The sequence below is a fragment of the Physella acuta genome, unplaced genomic scaffold (genome assembly GCF_028476545.2).
Source record: "Physella acuta isolate Inbredline_101_S28 unplaced genomic scaffold, ASM2847654v3 ptg000225l, whole genome shotgun sequence".
NCBI classification, from domain to species: domain Eukaryota; kingdom Metazoa; phylum Mollusca; class Gastropoda; family Physidae; genus Physella; species Physella acuta.
Window position 1 is genome coordinate 35,257 of NW_026731744.1, and position 18,877 is coordinate 54,133.

The 18,877-nt window shown below is 42.7% G+C and overlaps 4 protein-coding genes across 4 annotated transcripts; 2 read left to right on the plus strand and 2 right to left on the minus strand.

The window, feature by feature from the left end:
• The first annotated feature begins 1,757 nt into the window (after nt 1–1,757).
• Nucleotides 1,758–2,117, plus strand: LOC131937923 (circumsporozoite protein-like). The gene has a single exon (XM_059295683.1). It carries the CDS (start codon nt 1,758–1,760, stop codon nt 2,115–2,117), a length of 360 nt encoding a protein of 119 aa, XP_059151666.1.
• A 143-nt stretch (nt 2,118–2,260) lies between these two features.
• On the plus strand, nt 2,261–4,877 carry LOC131937959 (autotransporter adhesin BpaC-like). Its single transcript, XM_059295751.1, has 3 exons — nt 2,261–2,618; nt 2,975–3,721; nt 4,042–4,877. The coding sequence occupies exons 1-3, from the start codon at nt 2,261–2,263 to the stop codon at nt 4,875–4,877; spliced, it is 1,941 nt and encodes a 646-aa protein (XP_059151734.1).
• A 1,353-nt stretch (nt 4,878–6,230) lies between these two features.
• Nucleotides 6,231–9,972, minus strand: LOC131937980 (antistasin). Its single transcript, XM_059295777.1, has 2 exons — nt 9,878–9,972; nt 6,231–6,813 (listed from the first exon to the last, which is right to left on the minus strand). The coding sequence occupies exons 1-2, from the start codon at nt 9,927–9,929 to the stop codon at nt 6,350–6,352; spliced, it is 516 nt and encodes a 171-aa protein (XP_059151760.1). The 5' UTR covers nt 9,930–9,972; the 3' UTR covers nt 6,231–6,349.
• Nucleotides 9,973–13,796: 3,824 nt separating this feature from the next.
• On the minus strand, nt 13,797–16,880 carry LOC131937978 (antistasin). Its single transcript, XM_059295776.1, has 2 exons — nt 16,776–16,880; nt 13,797–14,975 (listed from the first exon to the last, which is right to left on the minus strand). Exons 1-2 carry the CDS (start codon nt 16,822–16,824, stop codon nt 14,503–14,505), a joined length of 522 nt encoding a protein of 173 aa, XP_059151759.1. The 5' UTR covers nt 16,825–16,880; the 3' UTR covers nt 13,797–14,502.
• Nucleotides 16,881–18,877: the final 1,997 nt, after the last annotated feature.

The following is an 18,877-nucleotide window of genomic DNA, read 5'->3' on the forward strand; positions in this document are numbered from 1 at the left end:
ATTTTTTAAAGTTTGTGGTTACATTTTTATTTTCATCCAGCCTAAACTATAGCCCGATGTTTCACTTTTGTAGGACAAACGGATCGGCTGTACAGGAACTTCATTATTGATATTCTGAAAACCCCACTTCATAAGCAACTCATAGTCATTTGTACTCTAATACAGTTTTTAAATACATTTGTTTATTATACCACAATATATAGTTCAGCCATGATTGTTGTCATTTTGTGGGATAGAATATTTAAACAACCAAACTGTTTTTGCCTTTTTAAAAACTGTGTTGAGTTACCGAAAATACTAAAACATCAAATACATTCAATCTCAAATAAAGTCCGTCAAAATGAAACAGGTTTTTATAAGCCTATTTATTTTAAGAACATCGCACTAGATTTAAATTATTTTATAGACCATATCGAGACTATTCACGGCTGCGTCCATTGTTAGAGAAAATATTTTGGCAATTGTTGTGTATTTGCAATTAGATTACCATCAGCTAGCCACACAATGTTAAGAATCGACCCGTCTACCGTTTTACAATAGGCAAATATTGCACGCTATTGATCTGGCCTAAAGAAAACATAGGCCAAGGGAGAATAAATATGGTAGTAGTTGCGCTTACAGCTTCAGGTTGACTTACCTTTGACTTAAGTTTTTTTTTTTTTTTTTTTACAATTCAGATACACTGTTTAATGTTTGCAAGCTTTTAAATACACAACAAATACTAAAATAATAATAGTAAAATTTTTAGTCGATTAAGAAATCATTGATACATTTAAAAATCCCAGCTGTTATATTTTTCTTCCTACCCTTAAACTCGTTTACAATAGAAGTGTTTACATTTGTTTTTTTGTTTTTTTAGATATTGTTTTTAAAATCTGTGGTAAAGCTAACTATTAATGAACTCTTTCTTTGACACTTTATATTTTTTAAATAACAAGCTAAACTTAACGGACGGCTAGAATAGTCCCGAATGGTTCATATCATATTTAGAAATCGTTTGCGTTCTTAAAGTGTGCTTATAAACACATTTTATGGAGGATTGTGTCGGTCTTATTGGATTGTTTTTTTATGTTTATAGACATTTCGGTAACGAAACAAAATTATTAAAAAACCTAAAGTATAAGCTTTTTGTTTTTAAATTTTATTACGAAAATGTCAATAAATGTGTCAAAGCTAGGTCACGTGGTATGATTGTATTCAAGTATTTAAAGATTTTATCGGCAAAGTTCTGAGAACAAATGATTACAAAATGGGGCTTTCTGAGATCGATCTCAGAGTTTCTACTCTGATGAATTCAATTCGTCAATCTAGGTGTCCATTTTGTTGTCGTGTTTCATGATGAGAATAAACTTGCTTCAGGGGTCGGGTGGTCGAATGCTAGAGCGCTTGACCACTAGTCCTAAGATCTCTAGCTCGGGTCGGACCTGTCACTCGCTCCTGAGCCCACCCAACTCTGCTTCACCTGCTCCATGTATAATCTTGGTCACGAAAACATGATGATGATTACGTTTTAAGATAATTGGTTTATTTTCCTCTTGTGAGTGTGTAAATATAATTTTGCTTTTCTAAACATTTTTTTATGAATTATATTAAACGAGACAATAAACAAATACCACAAAATTTTAAAATAAAAGCAAAGCAGACAAATTAAACACACACTGTTGATGAGAAACTAATTATCAACAACTAACTAACATGAGAGGATTTGTTTTTATTTAATGTGAGTTTACAAATATGTTTGTGTCGGGTTGACCCACATGACAACCACAGGGGACAACCACAGGGGACAACCACAGGGGACAACCACAGGGGACAACCTCAGGGGACAACAACCTCAGGGGACAACCTCAGGGGACAACCTCAGGGGACAACCTCAGGGGACAACAACCACATGGGACAACAACCTCAGGGGACAACCTCAGGGGACAACCTCAGGGGACAACAACCACATGGGACAACCACATGGGACAACCTCAGGGGACAACCTCAGGGGACAACCTCAGGGGACAACCTCAGGTGACAACCTCAGGGGACAACCTCAGGGGACAACAACCTCAGGGGACAACCTCAGGGGACAACCTCAGGGGACAACAACCACAGGGGACAACCACAGGTGACAACCTCAGGGGACAACCTCAGGGGACAACCACAGGGGACAACCACAGGGGACAACCACAGGGGACAACCTCAGGGGACAACAACCTCAGGGGACAACCTCAGGGGACAACCTCAGGGGACAACCTCAGGGGACAACAACCACATGGGACAACAACCTCAGGGGACAACCTCAGGGGACAACCTCAGGGGACAACAACCACAGGGGACAACCTCAGGGGACAACCACAGGGGACAACAACCTCAGGTGACAACAACCTCAGGAGACAACCTCAGGGGACAACAACCTCAGGGGACAACCTCAGGTGACAACAACAAAAGGGGACAACCACAGGGGACAACCACAGGGGACAACCTCAGGGGACAACCTCAGGGGACAACCACAGGTGACAACCTCAGGGGACAACCTCAGGGGACAACCACAGGGGACAACCACAGGGGACAACCTCAGGTGACAACCTCAGGGGACAACCTCAGGGGACAACCACAGGGGACAACCTCAGGTGACAACCTCAGGGGACAACAACCACAGGGGACAACCACAGGGGACAACCACAGGTGACAACCTCAGGGGACAACAACCACAGGGGACAACCACAGGGGACAACCACAGGGGACAACAACCACAGGGGACAACCACAGAAGACAACCACAGGTGACAACCTCAGGGGACAACCTCAGGGGACAACCTCAGGGGACAACCTCAGGGGACAACCTCAGGTGACAACCTCAGGGGACAACAACCACAGGGGACAACCACAGAAGACAACCTCAGGGGACAACCTCAGGGGACAACAACCACAGGGGACAACCACAGGGGACAACCACAGGTGACAACCTCAGGGGACAACAACCACAGGGGACAACCACAGGGGACAACCACAGGGGACAACAACCACAGGGGACAACCACAGAAGACAACCACAGGTGACAACAACCACAGGGGACAACAACCACATTGGACAACCACAGGGGACAACCACAGGGGACAACAACCACAGGGGACAACCACAGGGGACAACCACAGGGGACAACAACCACAGGGGACAACCACAGAAGACAACCACAGGTGACAACCTCAGGGGACAACCTCAGGGGACAACCTCAGGGGACAACCTCAGGGGACAACAACCACAGGGGACAACCACAGGGGACAACCTCAGGGGACAACCACAGGTGACAACCTCAGGGGACAACAACCACAGGGGACAACCTCAGGGGACAACCTCAGGGGACAACAACCACAGGGGACAACCTCAGGGGACAACCTCAGGGGACAACAACCACAGGGGACAACCTCAGGTGACAACCTCAGGGGACAACAACCACAGGGGACAACCACAGAAGACAACCACAGGTGACAACCTCAGGGGACAACAACCACAGGGGACAACCTCAGGTGACAACCTCAGGGGACAACCTCAGGGGACAACAACCTCAGGGGACAACCTCAGGGGACAACCTCAGGCGACAACCTTTGGGGACAACAACCTCAGGGGACAACCTCAGGGGACAACCTCAGGGGACAACAACCACAGGGGACAACCACAGAAGACAACCACAGGTGACAACCTCAGGGGACAACAACCACAGGGGACAACCTCAGGTGACAACCTCAGGGGACAACAACCACAGGGGACAACCACAGAAGACAACCACAGGTGACAACCTCAGGGGACAACAACCACAGGGGACAACCTCAGGGGACAACCTCAGGGGACAACAACCACAGGGGACAACCTCAGGGGACAACAACCACAGGGGACAACCACAGAAGACAACCTCAGGGGACAACCTCAGGGGACAACCACAGGTGACAACCTCAGGGGACAACAACCACAGGGGACAACCTCAGGGGACAACCTCAGGGGACAACAACCACAGGGGACAACCTCAGGTGACAACCTCAGGGGACAACAACCACAGGGGACAACCACAGAAGACAACCACAGGTGACAACCTCAGGGGACAACAACCACAGGGGACAACCTCAGGGGACAACCTCAGGGGACAACAACCACAGGGGACAACCTCAGGTGACAACAACCACAGGGGACAACCACAGAAGACAACCACAGGTGACAACCTCAGGGGACAACAACCACAGGGGACAACCTCAGGTGACAACCTCAGGGGACAACCTCAGGGGACAACAACCTCAGGGGACAACCTCAGGGGACAACCTCAGGCGACAACCTTTGGGGACAACAACCTCAGGGGACAACCTCAGGGGACAACCTCAGGGGACAACAACCACAGGGGACAACCACAGAAGACAACCACAGGTGACAACCTCAGGGGACAACAACCACAGGGGACAACCTCAGGTGACAACCTCAGGGGACAACAACCACAGGGGACAACCACAGAAGACAACCACAGGTGACAACCTCAGGGGACAACAACCACAGGGGACAACCTCAGGGGACAACAACAACAGGGGACAACCACAGGGGACAACCTCAGGGGACAACCACAGGGGACAACCACAGGGGACAACCACAGGGGACAACCACAGGGGACAACCTCAGGGGACAACCACAGGGGACAACCTCATGGGACAACCTCAGGGGACAACCTTTGGGGACAACAACCTCAGGGGACAACCTCAGGGGACAACCTCAGGGGACAACCACAGGGGACAACCACAGGTGACAACCACAGGGGACAACCACAGGGGACAACCACAGGTGACAACCTCAGGGGACAACAACCACAGGGGACAACCACATGGGACAACCACAGGTGACAACCACAGATGACAACCACAGGGGACAACCACAGAAGACAACCACAGGTGACAACCACAGATGACAACCTCAGGGGACAACCTCAGGGGACAATCACAGTTGACAACCACAGGTGACAACAACCACAGGGGACAACAACCACATTGGACAACCACAGGGGACAACCACAGGGGACAACCTCAGGCGACAACAACCACAGGGGACAACCACAGGGGACAACAACCACAGGGGACAACCACAGGGGACAACAACCACAGGTGACAACCACAGGGGACAACCACAGGTGACAACCTCAGGGGACAACCACAGGGGACAACCTCAGGGGACAACCACAGAAGACAACCACAGGTGACAACCACAGGTGACAACAACCTCAGGTGACAACCTCAGGGGACAACAACAACAGGGGACAACCACAGGGGACAACCACACCTCGGGTTGTTGCTTACCTGCCGTCTGACGTCAACACGCTGTTTTAGTTGGTCACGTGATCGTTGTACCAGCTTAAACACGTGACTGACACGTGTTTTTTTATGGAATGAAAATAAGTGTACACAATTTCTGTAGCATAGTAAGATTTGGGAGGTAAAGTGGCATATATCGACATGTACCTACAGTTCACATCACAACAGAAACATTCGTTTTAATAAATACATCACAAATCCTCCCCACTCCACCCCTCCCCTCTATCCACCTGTCTTTGGGCATTTCCGTAAATTTTAATTAGATATGACGTAATTACCTGTACGAGCCACGTTGACAGCTGGGAGAGCCATATTAACAGTTGGTGCTAGAGAGCCATATTGACAGTTGGAAGACACAGTTAAGAGAGCCAAATTGACAGTTGGAAGACACAGTTAATAGAGCCACATTGACAGTTGGAAGACACAGTTAAGAGAGCCACATTGACAGTTGGAAGACACAGTTAAGAGAGCCACATTGACAGTTGGAAGACACAGTTAAGAGAGCCACATTGACAGTTGGAAGACACAGTTAAGAGAGCCACATTGACAGTTGGAAGACACAGTTAAGAGAGCCACATTGACAGTTGGAAGACACAGTTAAGAGAGCCACATTGACAGTTGGAAGACACAGTTAAGAGAGCCACATTGACAATTGGAAGACACAGTTCAGTTAAGAGAGCCACATTGACAGTTGGAAGACACAGTTAAGAGAGCCACATTGACAGTTTAATGTTTTATATTACAAATTAATAGCAAAATATAAATTTTATAATCTGCTCTTATCCGCTTTAATAAATAACACACTAAGCTTAACACTTTTTTTCTGTTGATTTTAGCATATGAAGGACAACTTACACTACCACTCTCATCAAACAGTCAAAAACATAAACAAGTTGAAGCAGAACAAGGCTAACCTGTTTATTTGTTGCATTAAACATGCATTTGTATTCTTAGATTATCATTGTAAACATGTAAATAGAAGTGATTAACTTAATCCGTGCATGCAATGACACGCGAGGATCAGTTGTAGCAGATGCAGCCACATTTGGCGATCTTGCTCTTATTTTTCTTCTTGTCCGCACACAATTTGTTGCACTCGGAGTTTGGGCAGTTGGGCTTGCACTCACACACGTCACAGCCCAGACTGTTCTTCTTATTTCCTGCCGGACACGTGAACTCACACTTGACATCCGGGCACTTGGTGGGCAGACATGCGCATCTAGGGCAGTTGTTCTCGTCTCTCTGGTAGCCTTGCTCACACAGCAGGACACAGTTGCTGATGTCTGGACAGGGGGCGGGGTTACAGTTGCATGTTGGGCAGTTGTTGGCGTCCAGCCTTAAGCCGTACATGCATTTGACGGGTGGACAAGCACGCTCCGGACATTTACATTTGCAGATAGGGCAGCCGTTGGTGTCTTTCTCTAGTCCGGAGCCGCAGGTTAGGTCACAGTTGAGGTCCTCGCAAGCTGGCTTGCTCTGGGTGTCTGAATGTTAACAAACAAAGCACCAAGTTTAAAACGTTTGTCTAGACTTTCAGATAAAAACATTAAGATATTAGATAAAGTGTTAAAAGGTCTTGAAAAGTATTTTTTAAAAGACATTATGTGATCTTTGACTCGCTTCGGTAGAAAGCTATAGTCCAGCCTATATCACCAATATGAGTATGTTGTCCTTACTGAAAAGTTGACATAGCACTAAGGCCACTAGCTGTCCACTGACCAGACCAACATACAACTAGAATACAGTGCCCATACTGTACATAACAATTCAAAGATATTCTTTTTTAAGTGGGTCGTGCATGAAATAATTGTTTTCAATTCATTATAACCAACTGCGGCAAGGAGATTGAGTTCAAACCCAACTCTAATTCTAGTTTAAAACTTTTAAATCTGAACACAAAATCAATCTAACCAACCTAAACAGTATTCCTATTAAAATTACTAAAACAAGACTTATTTCAAATTAGGTTATAAACTCTTATCAACATGAGAAATAACTCTTACCCAAATCCTAAACAAAAATAGTTTTATTTTCTTTTTTTTTTATGCATTTAAAAGGTTGTTGCTATGAAAGTTTTTTATATTTGTTTTACTGTGTACATTTTGGCAATTCCTAATTAATGAAGTCGACACGACTAAAGATATTTGCCTAAAAACACAATCAGCAACTCGCGGTATCTGAAGGACGTTTATCTGCCTCGTGAAAGCAGCCGTCCGTGATCATATATTACAGAAGTCCTAAATATAGTTACCTCCCCTTAGTTTCAAACCGTTTGAAAAACTGTATTATCTGCCCCTTAGCCTTCACTATATCGAACTGTTATACGATTGTAAATACTCTCGTGAACCACAGCTCACCAGACTGTTAGGGTGATCGCGTCTAGCTAGTTATCTCCCCTTCTGTTATTGAATATAGTAATCTATCGAGTGATTTAATGTTGTTATCTCCCCTTAGTTTCGAAACCGTTCAATTAATTTTAATGAGTAATTCAACATCTAACTAAATTTAAAAATGTATTGCCTTGTATTGTCATCGAAGTGGAACGTATCTGGAAAGTTTGAACGAAATCGCTGCATTAGAAGTGGGTCAAAACTGAGTTACAATATTTGCCACGAACAAAAAACAATCAAAGAAACAAACAAACAGACGTTGCGAACTAAATAAAAGCTTGTAAAAAGACGTTAGCTCATTATAATCTTTGAATGTGACCTGTCCTGACTGACAATGTCACGTGACCTGTCCTGACTGGCCATGTCACGTGACCTGTCCTGACTGACCATGTCACGTGACCTGTCCTGACTGACCATGTCACGTGACATGTCGTAGCTAGACAGCTAGCAGGAACGTAACTTAGGAACATGCAAGGACAGCTACCATGAACTTACCGTGAAAAATTGTGAAAGTGACGAGGACAGCTACCATGAACTTACCGTGAAAACATGTGAAAGTGACGAGGACAGCTACCATCATGTGAAAGTGACGAGGACAGCTACCATGAACTTACCGTGAAAAATTGTGAAAGTGACGAGGACAGCAGGAACTTACATTGAAAACATGTGAAAGTGACGAGGACAGCTACCATGAACTTACCGTGAAGACATGTGAAAGTGACGAGGACAGCAGGAACTTACATTGAAAACATGTGAAAGTGACGAGGACAGCTACCATGAACTTACCGTGAAAAATTGTGAAAGTGACGAGGACAGCTAGCAAGAACTTACCGTGACAACATGTGAAAGTGAAGAGGACAGCAACAACTTACCGTGAAAACATGTGAAAGTGACGAGGACAGCAAGAACTTACCGTGAAAACATGTGAAAGTGACGAGGACAGCTACCATGAACTTACCGTGAAAACATGTGAAAGTGACGAGGACAGCTACCATGAACTTACCGTGAAAAATTGTGAAAGTGACGAGGACAGCAGGAACTTACATTGAAAACATGTGAAAGTGACGAGGACAGCTACCATGAACTTACCGTGAAGACATGTGAAAGTGACGAGGACAGCAGGAACTTACATTGAAAACATGTGAAAGTGACGAGGACAGCTACCATGAACTTACCGTGAAAAATTGTGAAAGTGACGAGGACAGCTAGCAAGAACTTACCGTGACAACATGTGAAAGTGAAGAGGACAGCAACAACTTACCGTGAAAACATGTGAAAGTGACGAGGACAGCAAGAACTTACCGTGAAAACATGTGAAAGTGACGAGGACAGCTACCATGAACTTACCGTGAAAAATTGTGAAAGTGACGAGGACAGCTAGCAGGAACTTACCGTGAAAACATGTGAAAGTGACGAGGACAGCAGGAACTTACCGTAAAAACATGTGAAAGTGACGAGGACAGCAACAACTTACCGTGAAAACATGTGAAAGTGGGGAGGACAGCTAGCAGGAACCTACCGTGAAAACATGTGAAAGTGACGAGGACAGCAGGAACTTACCGTAAAAACATGTGAAAGTGACGAGGACAGCTACCATGAACTTACCGTGAAAAATTGTGAAAGTGACGAGGACAGCTAGCAAGAACTTACCGTGACAACATGTGAAAGTGAAGAGGACAGCAACAACTTACCGTGAAAACATGTGAAAGTGACGAGGACAGCAAGAACTTACCGTGAAAACATGTGAAAGTGACGAGGACAGCTAGCGGGAACTTACCGTGAAAACATGTGAAAGTGACGAGGACAGCTAGCAGGAACTTACCGTGAAAACATGTGAAAGTGACGAGGACAGCAGGAACTTACCGTGAAAACATGTGAAAGTGACGAGGACAGGAGGAACTTACATTGAAAACATGTGAACGTGACGAGGACAGCAACAACTTACCGTGAAAAATTGTGAAAGTGACGAGGACAGCAGGAACTTACCGTGAAAACATGTGAAAGTGACGATGACAGCTAGCAGGAACTTATCGTAAAAACATGTGAAAGTGACGAGGACAGCAGGAACTTACCGTGAAAACATGTGAAAGTGACGAGGACAGCTAGCAAGAACTTACCGTGAAAACATGTGAAAGTGACGAGGACAGCAACAACTTACCGTGAAAACATGTGAAAGTGACGAGGACAGCTAGCAGGAACTTAGACTCCATGTTGTAGAATGTTGATTGCGTCACGTATTGCCAGTTAGTTGCCTTAAATAGGGTCGGGAGATTAGCAAGAAAATCAATGTAATCTCTGCAGCCATTTATTTCACTTTCTGATAACTCTGTCAACAGCAGCCTGTCATGCTTGGGCAAATATCAATCATTACATAATAGATTAAAACTGGCCGATACATACATGCATACATATAGATGTATTTAATATTAATTTAATACATTATTTCCTAATTTACTAGTTTACCTATTTTATTGCTAAGTTTATCAATTTTTAATGATAAAGCATAAGAGGTAGAAACAAAAAATCCCCAAACTCATTTAGAAAAAAAAAGTTTCCAAAGATGTTGAAACTTTAAAGGTTAATAAAATAAGTTTTATCATATTTTAAGGATATCTATTATCAATTTTGAATAAAAAAATTATAGCTATATCATTAAAATAATAATTAAGAGAAGCATTTGTGGTTGTTTTTAATAATTTACTTAGCACACACTTAGTACACAATTGTTTTAAAAAGAATTTTGAAAAACAATGCCCACATTGCACCAAACCTGATCTATTTGGGTGTTTTTTAACAAAACCACTGTCAAGGTACACGACAACAAATTAGTCTGGAATTCTGGAATAAAACACTTCATTGCCTTTTTCTTAGTTTTTGATTTGAGCCCTTAAAGCCAGAGGCGTAGCGACCCTTCCCGGCACCCGGGGACAAACTTTCGATTTGCACCCCCCCCCCCCCGTCAAGCTTTCGATTTGCATCCCCCCCCCCTTCAAACTTTCGATTTGCAACCTCCCCCCCCCCTCAAGATTTCGACTTGCACCCCTCCCCTCAACCTTTCAATATATTTTTCCAACCCATTTTGGCGCCCCCTAAAGTTGGCGCCCGGGGACATGTGTGTCCTCCCCGCCCCCCCCCTCGCTACGCCTCTGCTTAAAGCGGCCTGACCCCCCCCCCCGGTCAATATTTAGCTTGAGATGATTCATTTTGTAACTCGAAGAATCGGGAGCTATCTATCTATCTATCTATCTTCTATATACTACTAAAACTCAAGTTTTTTTTACATGTTTGAATATTTATATTTTGGTTTGTTTGTTTGTCCGTTTGGTTGCAGACAGACTGTTAATCACAAATTAATTTAAAGACGTTAATTAATTGATTGATTGATTTATTGGTAGATTAACCATATTAATTATAAAAGTTCAGAGCAATGACTTTACTTAGAGTGAATAGTGACGTCACTTAATTTATTTACTTTTTAAAACAACAATGGTGGCTTCCATTGATTCTAGAGGTACGGCAAAATCTCGGCCTAACCAAACCAGTCGTAAAATCTAGATAACTCTATCTAGATCTAGGTAATAATGAGTTTCTATACTAAACTATTTCAGACCTTCATTATTTTATATACATCTGGGATATGGTTATTTTGTGATGATAAGTGACAGACGTGATGTCATTTATGGATGACCCCCGAAACCCAAAGTTAACTAACTAGATAACGGGTAGTCTAGTATATTCTAAAACCAGCGGATGACAACAAAAAAAAAAAACCAAATGTTTAGATAAACCACATGTGGAGAGTGTGTGTGGTTGCTACAACATGAGGCCATATGTGGCCGTTCAAACAGCCAGATATATCCACACGTGGTTAATCGAGTTTTCAACTGTTTACATCTTGTATTTGTTTGTCTGTTGATTTCAACTATATTCCAATTTTTTAAATAAATCACACAAATATATGGGACAAGAGGATTAGGTTTTCGATTTGTTTATTGGCTGTATGTGGTCTTATGTATGAAACTATTTGAATAGTTTGCTTGCTGCTGTCATTGCTGTCATTACTGTCTTATGTACGAAACTTCTTGTACAGTTTGCTTGCTGACTGCTGTCCAAGTGTTGAACTACTTGCATGATATGCCAGCTGATATTTTTAAATTATCAAAGAGAAATGTGGGAAAGATCCGCCCATCTTTATCTATGGTTTATTGCCCCCGTCCATCACACTAATGCCAGCTTTAAGGCCCAGCTTTGAGTGAGTATCTGATTCATGCTGTGGCTTTCAAGTGCAACTGATGACCCATCATTGTACGAAATAGGACATTATATATATATATATATATATATATATATATATATATATATATATATATATATATATATATATATATATATATATATATATATATATATATATATATATATATGTATATATACACACAGATAAACATATATATATATATATATATATATATATATATATATATATATATATATATATATATATATATATATATATATATATATATATATATATATATATATCTGTGTGTCTTTGTGTATTGTGTAACAGTCGAGTTTGTAGTTTGCAGTAACCCAAATTGACTTTGAATGGAAGTGTTTGCTAGTTCTGATCTCCATTACAGTCAAAATCACTTCTGTTTACACCCCAAGGTATTTGTCTCTTCAATGTCAAATCTTGGATGCTGACGTCACTTACAAACGTCTCGATAGATGGTATCTTGAAATCAATCAAATGCGATATAAAATTGTTCCCTTGTGGTGATTCAGACTGGGTCTATATTATTATAAACATTACTGGGGATTAACTCTCTTAGATCTGCATAATGCTGAGCTATGCTGAACAATTCATGTCAGACATTTGAAGTTATTTGTTTTCCAAAGAAACAGCTGCTCCAATGTTTGAGCAACCCCCCCCCCCCCCCACTCGCCCCGCCCCACTTTGGCCAGCTGGTGAAACGAAGGAAATCTTGCCGAATGCCTAGATAATGTAGGCAACAGGGCAGCTGGTGGTAGTGGTGTAAGCTGGGGTTCTAGGGTTCTAGTGTGTTCTAGGATGTCAACTTCAATGCTTTCAGACGTATATATATATATATATATATATATATATATATATATATATATATATATATATATATACGTCATCATTTTTTTCCTATTTGTGCCGAAGACTCATGGTGCAGATGGAGTAGAGTTCATCTGTTCCAATTACTTCGTTATACGAGGGGTAGTGTGGTCAGCACTAATATATTCTAATTTTAAATCATGGAGGATTCTACATCCCTAAATAAACATGTGATATGCTAAACATATGGTAGTTGTTCTGATATTTAGCCTAATTATAAGTGTCGCGGTATTTCTATGGGAAACAACCAATGAAATACCGACCACAGAACACTCCAACAAGAGTTAAAGGGGATTGGGAACAAAATAGAACGTCTCTGCTCTGGGCATTACAATACATCTATAGCAATAGATGTATTGCTGCTCTTGGATGTCATGTTTGTTGAGTTTCGGGATTTGGTCGGCGTATCTCTAGGTTTTAAATCACTCAAACTAAATGTTCTATCTGCTGTTCGTCTTCTGGTTATCGCCATTGAGGCCATTGACTCCGATTTCAGCCTGCTTTTCTTTTTTGGATTTGTCCAACCAAGAACAAACTCCAAGGCAGCAGTTTGGTATTGGAGTTGTCTCTCTTAGAAGAGTGGCTGTCCCCAGCTAACGAGCCTCATCTGCCAGAGGGTTCAAACTCGAGACTTTTCGGTTTAGCAACCATGAGCTTTACCGCCGACTCGAACCCTTTCTCACCTGTATTGTGTGACAAACTTCACCTGGTTGCCCCCCCCCCCCCCACACACACAAACACTGATTTAAAAATCTTGTTGATGCCCCTTTTTTTTCAGTGTAATTAAACGATGTCATTTACAAATGTAGTTGTTTCTCCTATGATATGATTTTTTAAAATGTAATTGTCATTTATGCATCGGGCCCTGTGATTTCTGTGTTAAATGTTTAGCCTCTCCTGATATTATTACAGAAAAATTCGAATAAAGTCGATGTATTATTTAGTTTATTTTATTAATCATAAATGGAAATTAAAACATTCAATTTAAAATTAGATAATTCAGCTTACATATTTTAAATAAGTAGCTTCACGTTTTGAAAGTATTTAGGTCACATATTTAAAGTAATAAAGGTCACGTGTTTTAAATTAAACCAGATACCATATTTTGTCAACCCATAATATCAACCCACTGTGTCAACCCACTGTGTCAACCCACTGTGTCAACCCACTGTAGCAACACCCTGTATCAACCCACTGTATCAACCCACTGTATCAACCCCCTGTAGCAACACCCTGTATCAACCCACTGTATCAACCCACTGTATCAACCCACTGTGTCAACCCACTGTAACAACTTACTGTATCAACCCACTGTCAACCCACTGTATCAACCCACTGTATCAACCCCCTGTTTCTGCAGCCATTTAGTTCGCCAAAAAGATTATTAGAAATGTGCGTCAGCGGATATCCAAGAAGTCAGCATGAAAGTCCGTGTTGACAGTATTTAACTAAGCGAGACAGTACCCAGCAATACAAGTAAACATTATCACAATGGTTTCAAATTTGACCTTAAGGAAATTACTCCATAGAATCGGAAATAAATAGTTAAAAAAATATTGTATCGAGTTTTCAGTTACTAGAGGCGCAATATATTCAAGCTGCTCATTAACCTTAAGCTAATGAATGCAGGTGTGAGAGGTTCAGTTGTTACACGAGCAGCCACACGTGGCGATCTTGGTCCTGTACTTCCTCTTGTCCGCACACAATTTGTTGCACTCGGAGCTGGAGCAGTTGGGTTTACACTCACACACGTCACAGCCCAGACTGTTCTTTTTGTTTCCTGCCGGACAACTGCCAAACTCACACCGGATGTCCGGGCACTTGGTGGGCACGCATGCGCATATAGGACAGTTGTTATCATCCTTCAGATAGCCTTGCTCACACAGTAGAGGGCATTTATCTTTGCTGATTTCTCGGCAGGGGGCGGAGTTACAGATGCATGTTGGGCAGTTGTTGGCGTCCAGCCTTAAGCCGTACATGCATTTGACGGGTGGACAAGCACGCTCCGGACATTTACATTTGCAGATAGGGCAGCCGTTGGTGTCTTTCTCTAGTCCGGAGCCGCAGGTTAGGTCACAGTTCACATATTTGCATGCCGGCTTGCATACAATGCCTAGAACAAGAGAAACAATACATAAATCAGCGTTGGGGATTTAGTCTACAGATGTGTTGCATGGCTAAATACAGTATAATATGTGATCATGGGGCTCTAGTCAAACATATGGAACCATAACAGGTGGGTTCTAGCCAAACATATGGAACCATAACAGGTGGGTTGTAGCCTAACATATGGAACCATAACAGGTGGGTTGTAGCCTAACATATGGAACCATAACACATCACGCGGTCAAAGTTCAGAGTAAAACATTACTAGTCATTACTAAAATCAATGACCGATAAAAAACTTACTTCGGCGCCCCACGTTTTTCATTTTTTGTCATAATGCGCACGCAGTTTGCGATCACTTATAGTAGAGTGATCGCTTGCATTATTGTGATGTATAGCATTTATTTTCTAACTTTTATTTCAATCAGAAAACGTGGGTTTTTAAAAAAAAAAATTATGATAATTATTTACGAGATAAGGTTACTGACCGTAGTAATTTTTTACGAGATAAGATAAATGGATTAAAAATAGAATAACGTACAGATGCTCGAATCACTGACCAATCACTGCTTGTAAGTTTTGGTCGATGTTTCGGATGACTAACCAATCACTGTTCGTAAGTTTTGGTCGATGTTTCGAATCAAAAGCGAATAAGTCCCTACGACGGGAGAATTACTTGAACGAAAACCTATCAAGTCCCTACCACGGAGCGATGGTTGAAGGAGTGGACTGAGCCAAGAGGAAGCTGGTCTAAAGGTCCTGTGAGAGGTTTGTCTAGAGGTCCTGTGAGATGCTGGTCTAGAGGTCCTGTGAGAAGTTTGTCTAGAGGTCCTGTGAGAAGCTGGTCTAGAGGTCATGTGAGAAGCTGGTCTAGAGGTCATGTGAGAGGTTTGTCTATAGGTCCTGTGAGAAGCTGGTCTAGAGGTCATGTGAGAAGCTGGTCTAGAGGTCCTGTGAGAAGCTGGTCTAGAGGTCCTGTGAGAGGTTTGTCTAGAGGTCCTGTGAGAAGCTGGTCTAGAGGTCATGTGAGAAGCTGGTCTAGAGGTCCTGTGAGAAGCTGGTCTAGAGGTCCTGTGAGAGGTTTGTCTATAGGTCCTGTGAGAAGCTGGTCTAGAGGTCCTGTGAGAGGTTTGTCTAGAGGTCCTGTGAGATGCTGGTCTAGAGGTCCTGTGAGAAGCTGGTCTATAGGTCCTGTGAGAAGCTGGTCTAGAGGTCCTGTGAGAGGTTTGTCTAGAGGTCCTGTGAGAAGCTGGTCTAGAGGTCCTGTGAGAGGTTTGTCTAGAGGTCCTGTGAGAAGCTGGTCTAGAGGTCCTGTGAGAAGCTGGTCTAGAGGTCCTGTGAGAGGTTTGTCTAGAGGTCCTGTGAGAAGCTGGTCTAGAGGTCCTGTGACAGGTTTGTCTATAGGTCCTGTGAGAGGCTGGTCTAGAGGTCCTGTGAGAAGCTGGTCTAGAGGTCCTGTGAGAAGCTGGTCTAGAGGTCCTGTGAGAGGTTTGTCTAGAGGTCCTGTGAGAGGTTTGTCTAGAGGTCCTGTGAGAAGTTTGTCTATAGGTCCTGTGAGAAGTTTGTCTAGAGGTCCTGTGAGAGGCTGGTCTAGAGGTCCTGTGAGAAGCTGGTCTAGAGGTCCTGTGAGAAGCTGGTCTAGAGGTCCTGTGAGAGGCTGGTCTAGAGGTCCTGTGAGAAGCTGGTCTAGAGGTCCTGTGAGAGGTTTGTCTAGAGGTCCTGTGAGAAGATGGTCTAGAGGTCCTGTGAGAGGCTGGTCTATAGGTTCTGTGAGAAGCTGGTCTAGAGGTCCTGTGAGAAAACTTACCGTTGAACAAAAGCGCGAAAACCAGGACAGCTAGCAGACGAGACTCCATGGCGTCGAGTGGATGATTGTCGGGATTATCCCCTGTTAGAGGCCTTAAATAGTTGGGTAAACGGACATGAGATTAACGGGAAAATCAATTTGTTTTGATTCACGGCTGCGATTGTGTCAACAAAGTTTAATAGGTGTGGCCAAATCTTAAGCACTTTAAACTCTGTAATTGTAAAAATAAAACCACAGCTAATCGTGTAAATATGCAACTAAGGCCTAGCTAATTGTCGCAGTTATAAAGGTCGTGACACCCCCACCAGAACCCCCACCCCCTAGCAAAACGTCACCACTTTCATTATTGCCTGCTACAAAGCCCTCAACAGATGGCGATTTTTTCTTTTCAGTTTCAGAACATTAGAGAAAAATGACGAGAGGAAAAACAAAGGACTGAGACAGACTTTAGGTTAAGACAGACATTAGGCCGAGACAGACATTAAGCTGATACATTAGGCCTTGATATTAACTTAAAATTACCCCATACATATTTTTGCAATCTTGTCCGTATGTCTGTTTGTATGTGTGTGTGTGTGTGTGTCTGTAAACACGATAACGTGAGTAACGTTACAGTTAGGTTGATGAAATTTCATATATAAGTATTTTATCAAAATCGTAGATCCGTATCAACTTTTGAGCGATTTCCGATAACCGGAAGTGGTACTTTTTACTTTGAATTTTTCAAAAGCCTATAACTTGAGTATTATTTCAGATAGATAAATGAAATTTCACATGTAAGTAAAAGATCTAATCCTCTACCTTCTATCAAATTTTTAGTAATTTCCGTCACATATTAGTTTGTTGTGTAAATTAAATTTTGATATATTTACCAGAAGGAAAGTGGAAAGAAGAATGTTATAGTAAACCATAATGATTTATAGTAAGCTTCTTTTTTATAATCAAACAAATCATATTTACTGATTTGTGCGATTTTGTGTGTGTGTTAACTTTTATGATTTTGAATTGGACTTTAATTAAATGTATGATTTTTACTTTCTCGTATACGAAGTATAGAGAAAGTATTGTAATCCTGCAAAAAAAAAATAAAAAAAAATAATCGAGATTTTTGAAAATCTCGACGTTTTACACCTCCCTGAGTCGGAAAACCATAGTTTGCAATCTTGTCCGTATGTCTGTGTGTGTGGGTATGTGTGTCTATACGAGAAAGTAAAAATCACAATATTATACAAACTGGCCACCAGACTTTGTCACAAGTCACATGACCAGCCACCAGATCTTGTATCACGTCACGTGACCAGCCACCATTGTATCAAGTCACGTGACCAGCCACCATTGTATCAAGTCACGTGACCAGTCACCATTGTATCAAGTCGCGTGACCAGCCACCATTGTATCAAGTCACGTGACCAGTCACCATTGTATCAAGTCTTGTGACCAGCCACTGCATCAAGTCACGTGACCAGCCACTGTATCAAGTCACGTGACCAGCCACTGTATCAAGTCACGTGACCAGCCACCATTGTATACAATCACGTGACCAGCCACTGTATCAAGTCACGTGACCAGCCACTGTATCAAGTCACGTGACCAGCCACCATTGTATCAAGTCACATGACCAGCCACCATTGTATCAAGTCACGTGACCAGCCACCATTGTATCAAGTCACGTGACCAGTCACTGTATCAAGTCACATGACCAGCCACCACTGTATCAAGTCACGTGACCAGCCACTGTATCAAGTCACGTGACCAGCCACTGTATCAAGTCACGTGACTAGCCACTGTATCAAGTCACGTGACCAGCCACTGTATCAAGTCACGTGACCAGCCACTGTATCAAGTCACGTGAGCAGCCACTGTATCAAATCACGTGTGCAGACAGAACAACACAGCAGCAGTGGGGGTGTCCGACAATAACATTTTGTTGTCTTGTTTATTTGAATACATTAACGACTTAAAGTAAGAGGATTTAAGTTCCACAATCTAATGGGCTTTCGATTTTCGTTTTTTAAGGCTGTCAACACAGTCAACAGGTCTCTCAAACCTTTAGCTCGACAACCAGCTGTTAACAAGCTCGTTGTGTCGTTACGTGTAACAGT

Bases quoted from the DNA above. Each gene is read 5' to 3' on its own strand.
- LOC131937923 (XM_059295683.1), top strand. From the start codon at position 1,758: ATGACAACCACAGGGGACAACCACAGGGGACAACCACAGGGGACAACC.
- LOC131937959 (XM_059295751.1), top strand. From the start codon at position 2,261: ATGGGACAACAACCTCAGGGGACAACCTCAGGGGACAACCTCAGGGGA. The intron at 2,619-2,974 runs GTGACAACCTCA...CAACAACCACAG, and splicing joins ACCACAGGGGACAACCTCAG to GGGACAACCACAGGGGACAA. The intron at 3,722-4,041 runs GTGACAACCTCA...CAACAACCACAG, and splicing joins ACCACAGGGGACAACCTCAG to GGGACAACCACAGAAGACAA.
- LOC131937980 (XM_059295777.1), bottom strand. From the start codon at position 9,929: ATGGAGTCTAAGTTCCTGCTAGCTGTCCTCGTCACTTTCACATGTTTT. The intron at 6,814-9,877 runs GTAAGTTGTTGC...GTTAACATTCAG, and splicing joins CACTTTCACATGTTTTCACG to ACACCCAGAGCAAGCCAGCT.
- LOC131937978 (XM_059295776.1), bottom strand. From the start codon at position 16,824: ATGGAGTCTCGTCTGCTAGCTGTCCTGGTTTTCGCGCTTTTGTTCAAC. The intron at 14,976-16,775 runs GTAAGTTTTCTC...CTCTTGTTCTAG, and splicing joins TTTCGCGCTTTTGTTCAACG to GCATTGTATGCAAGCCGGCA.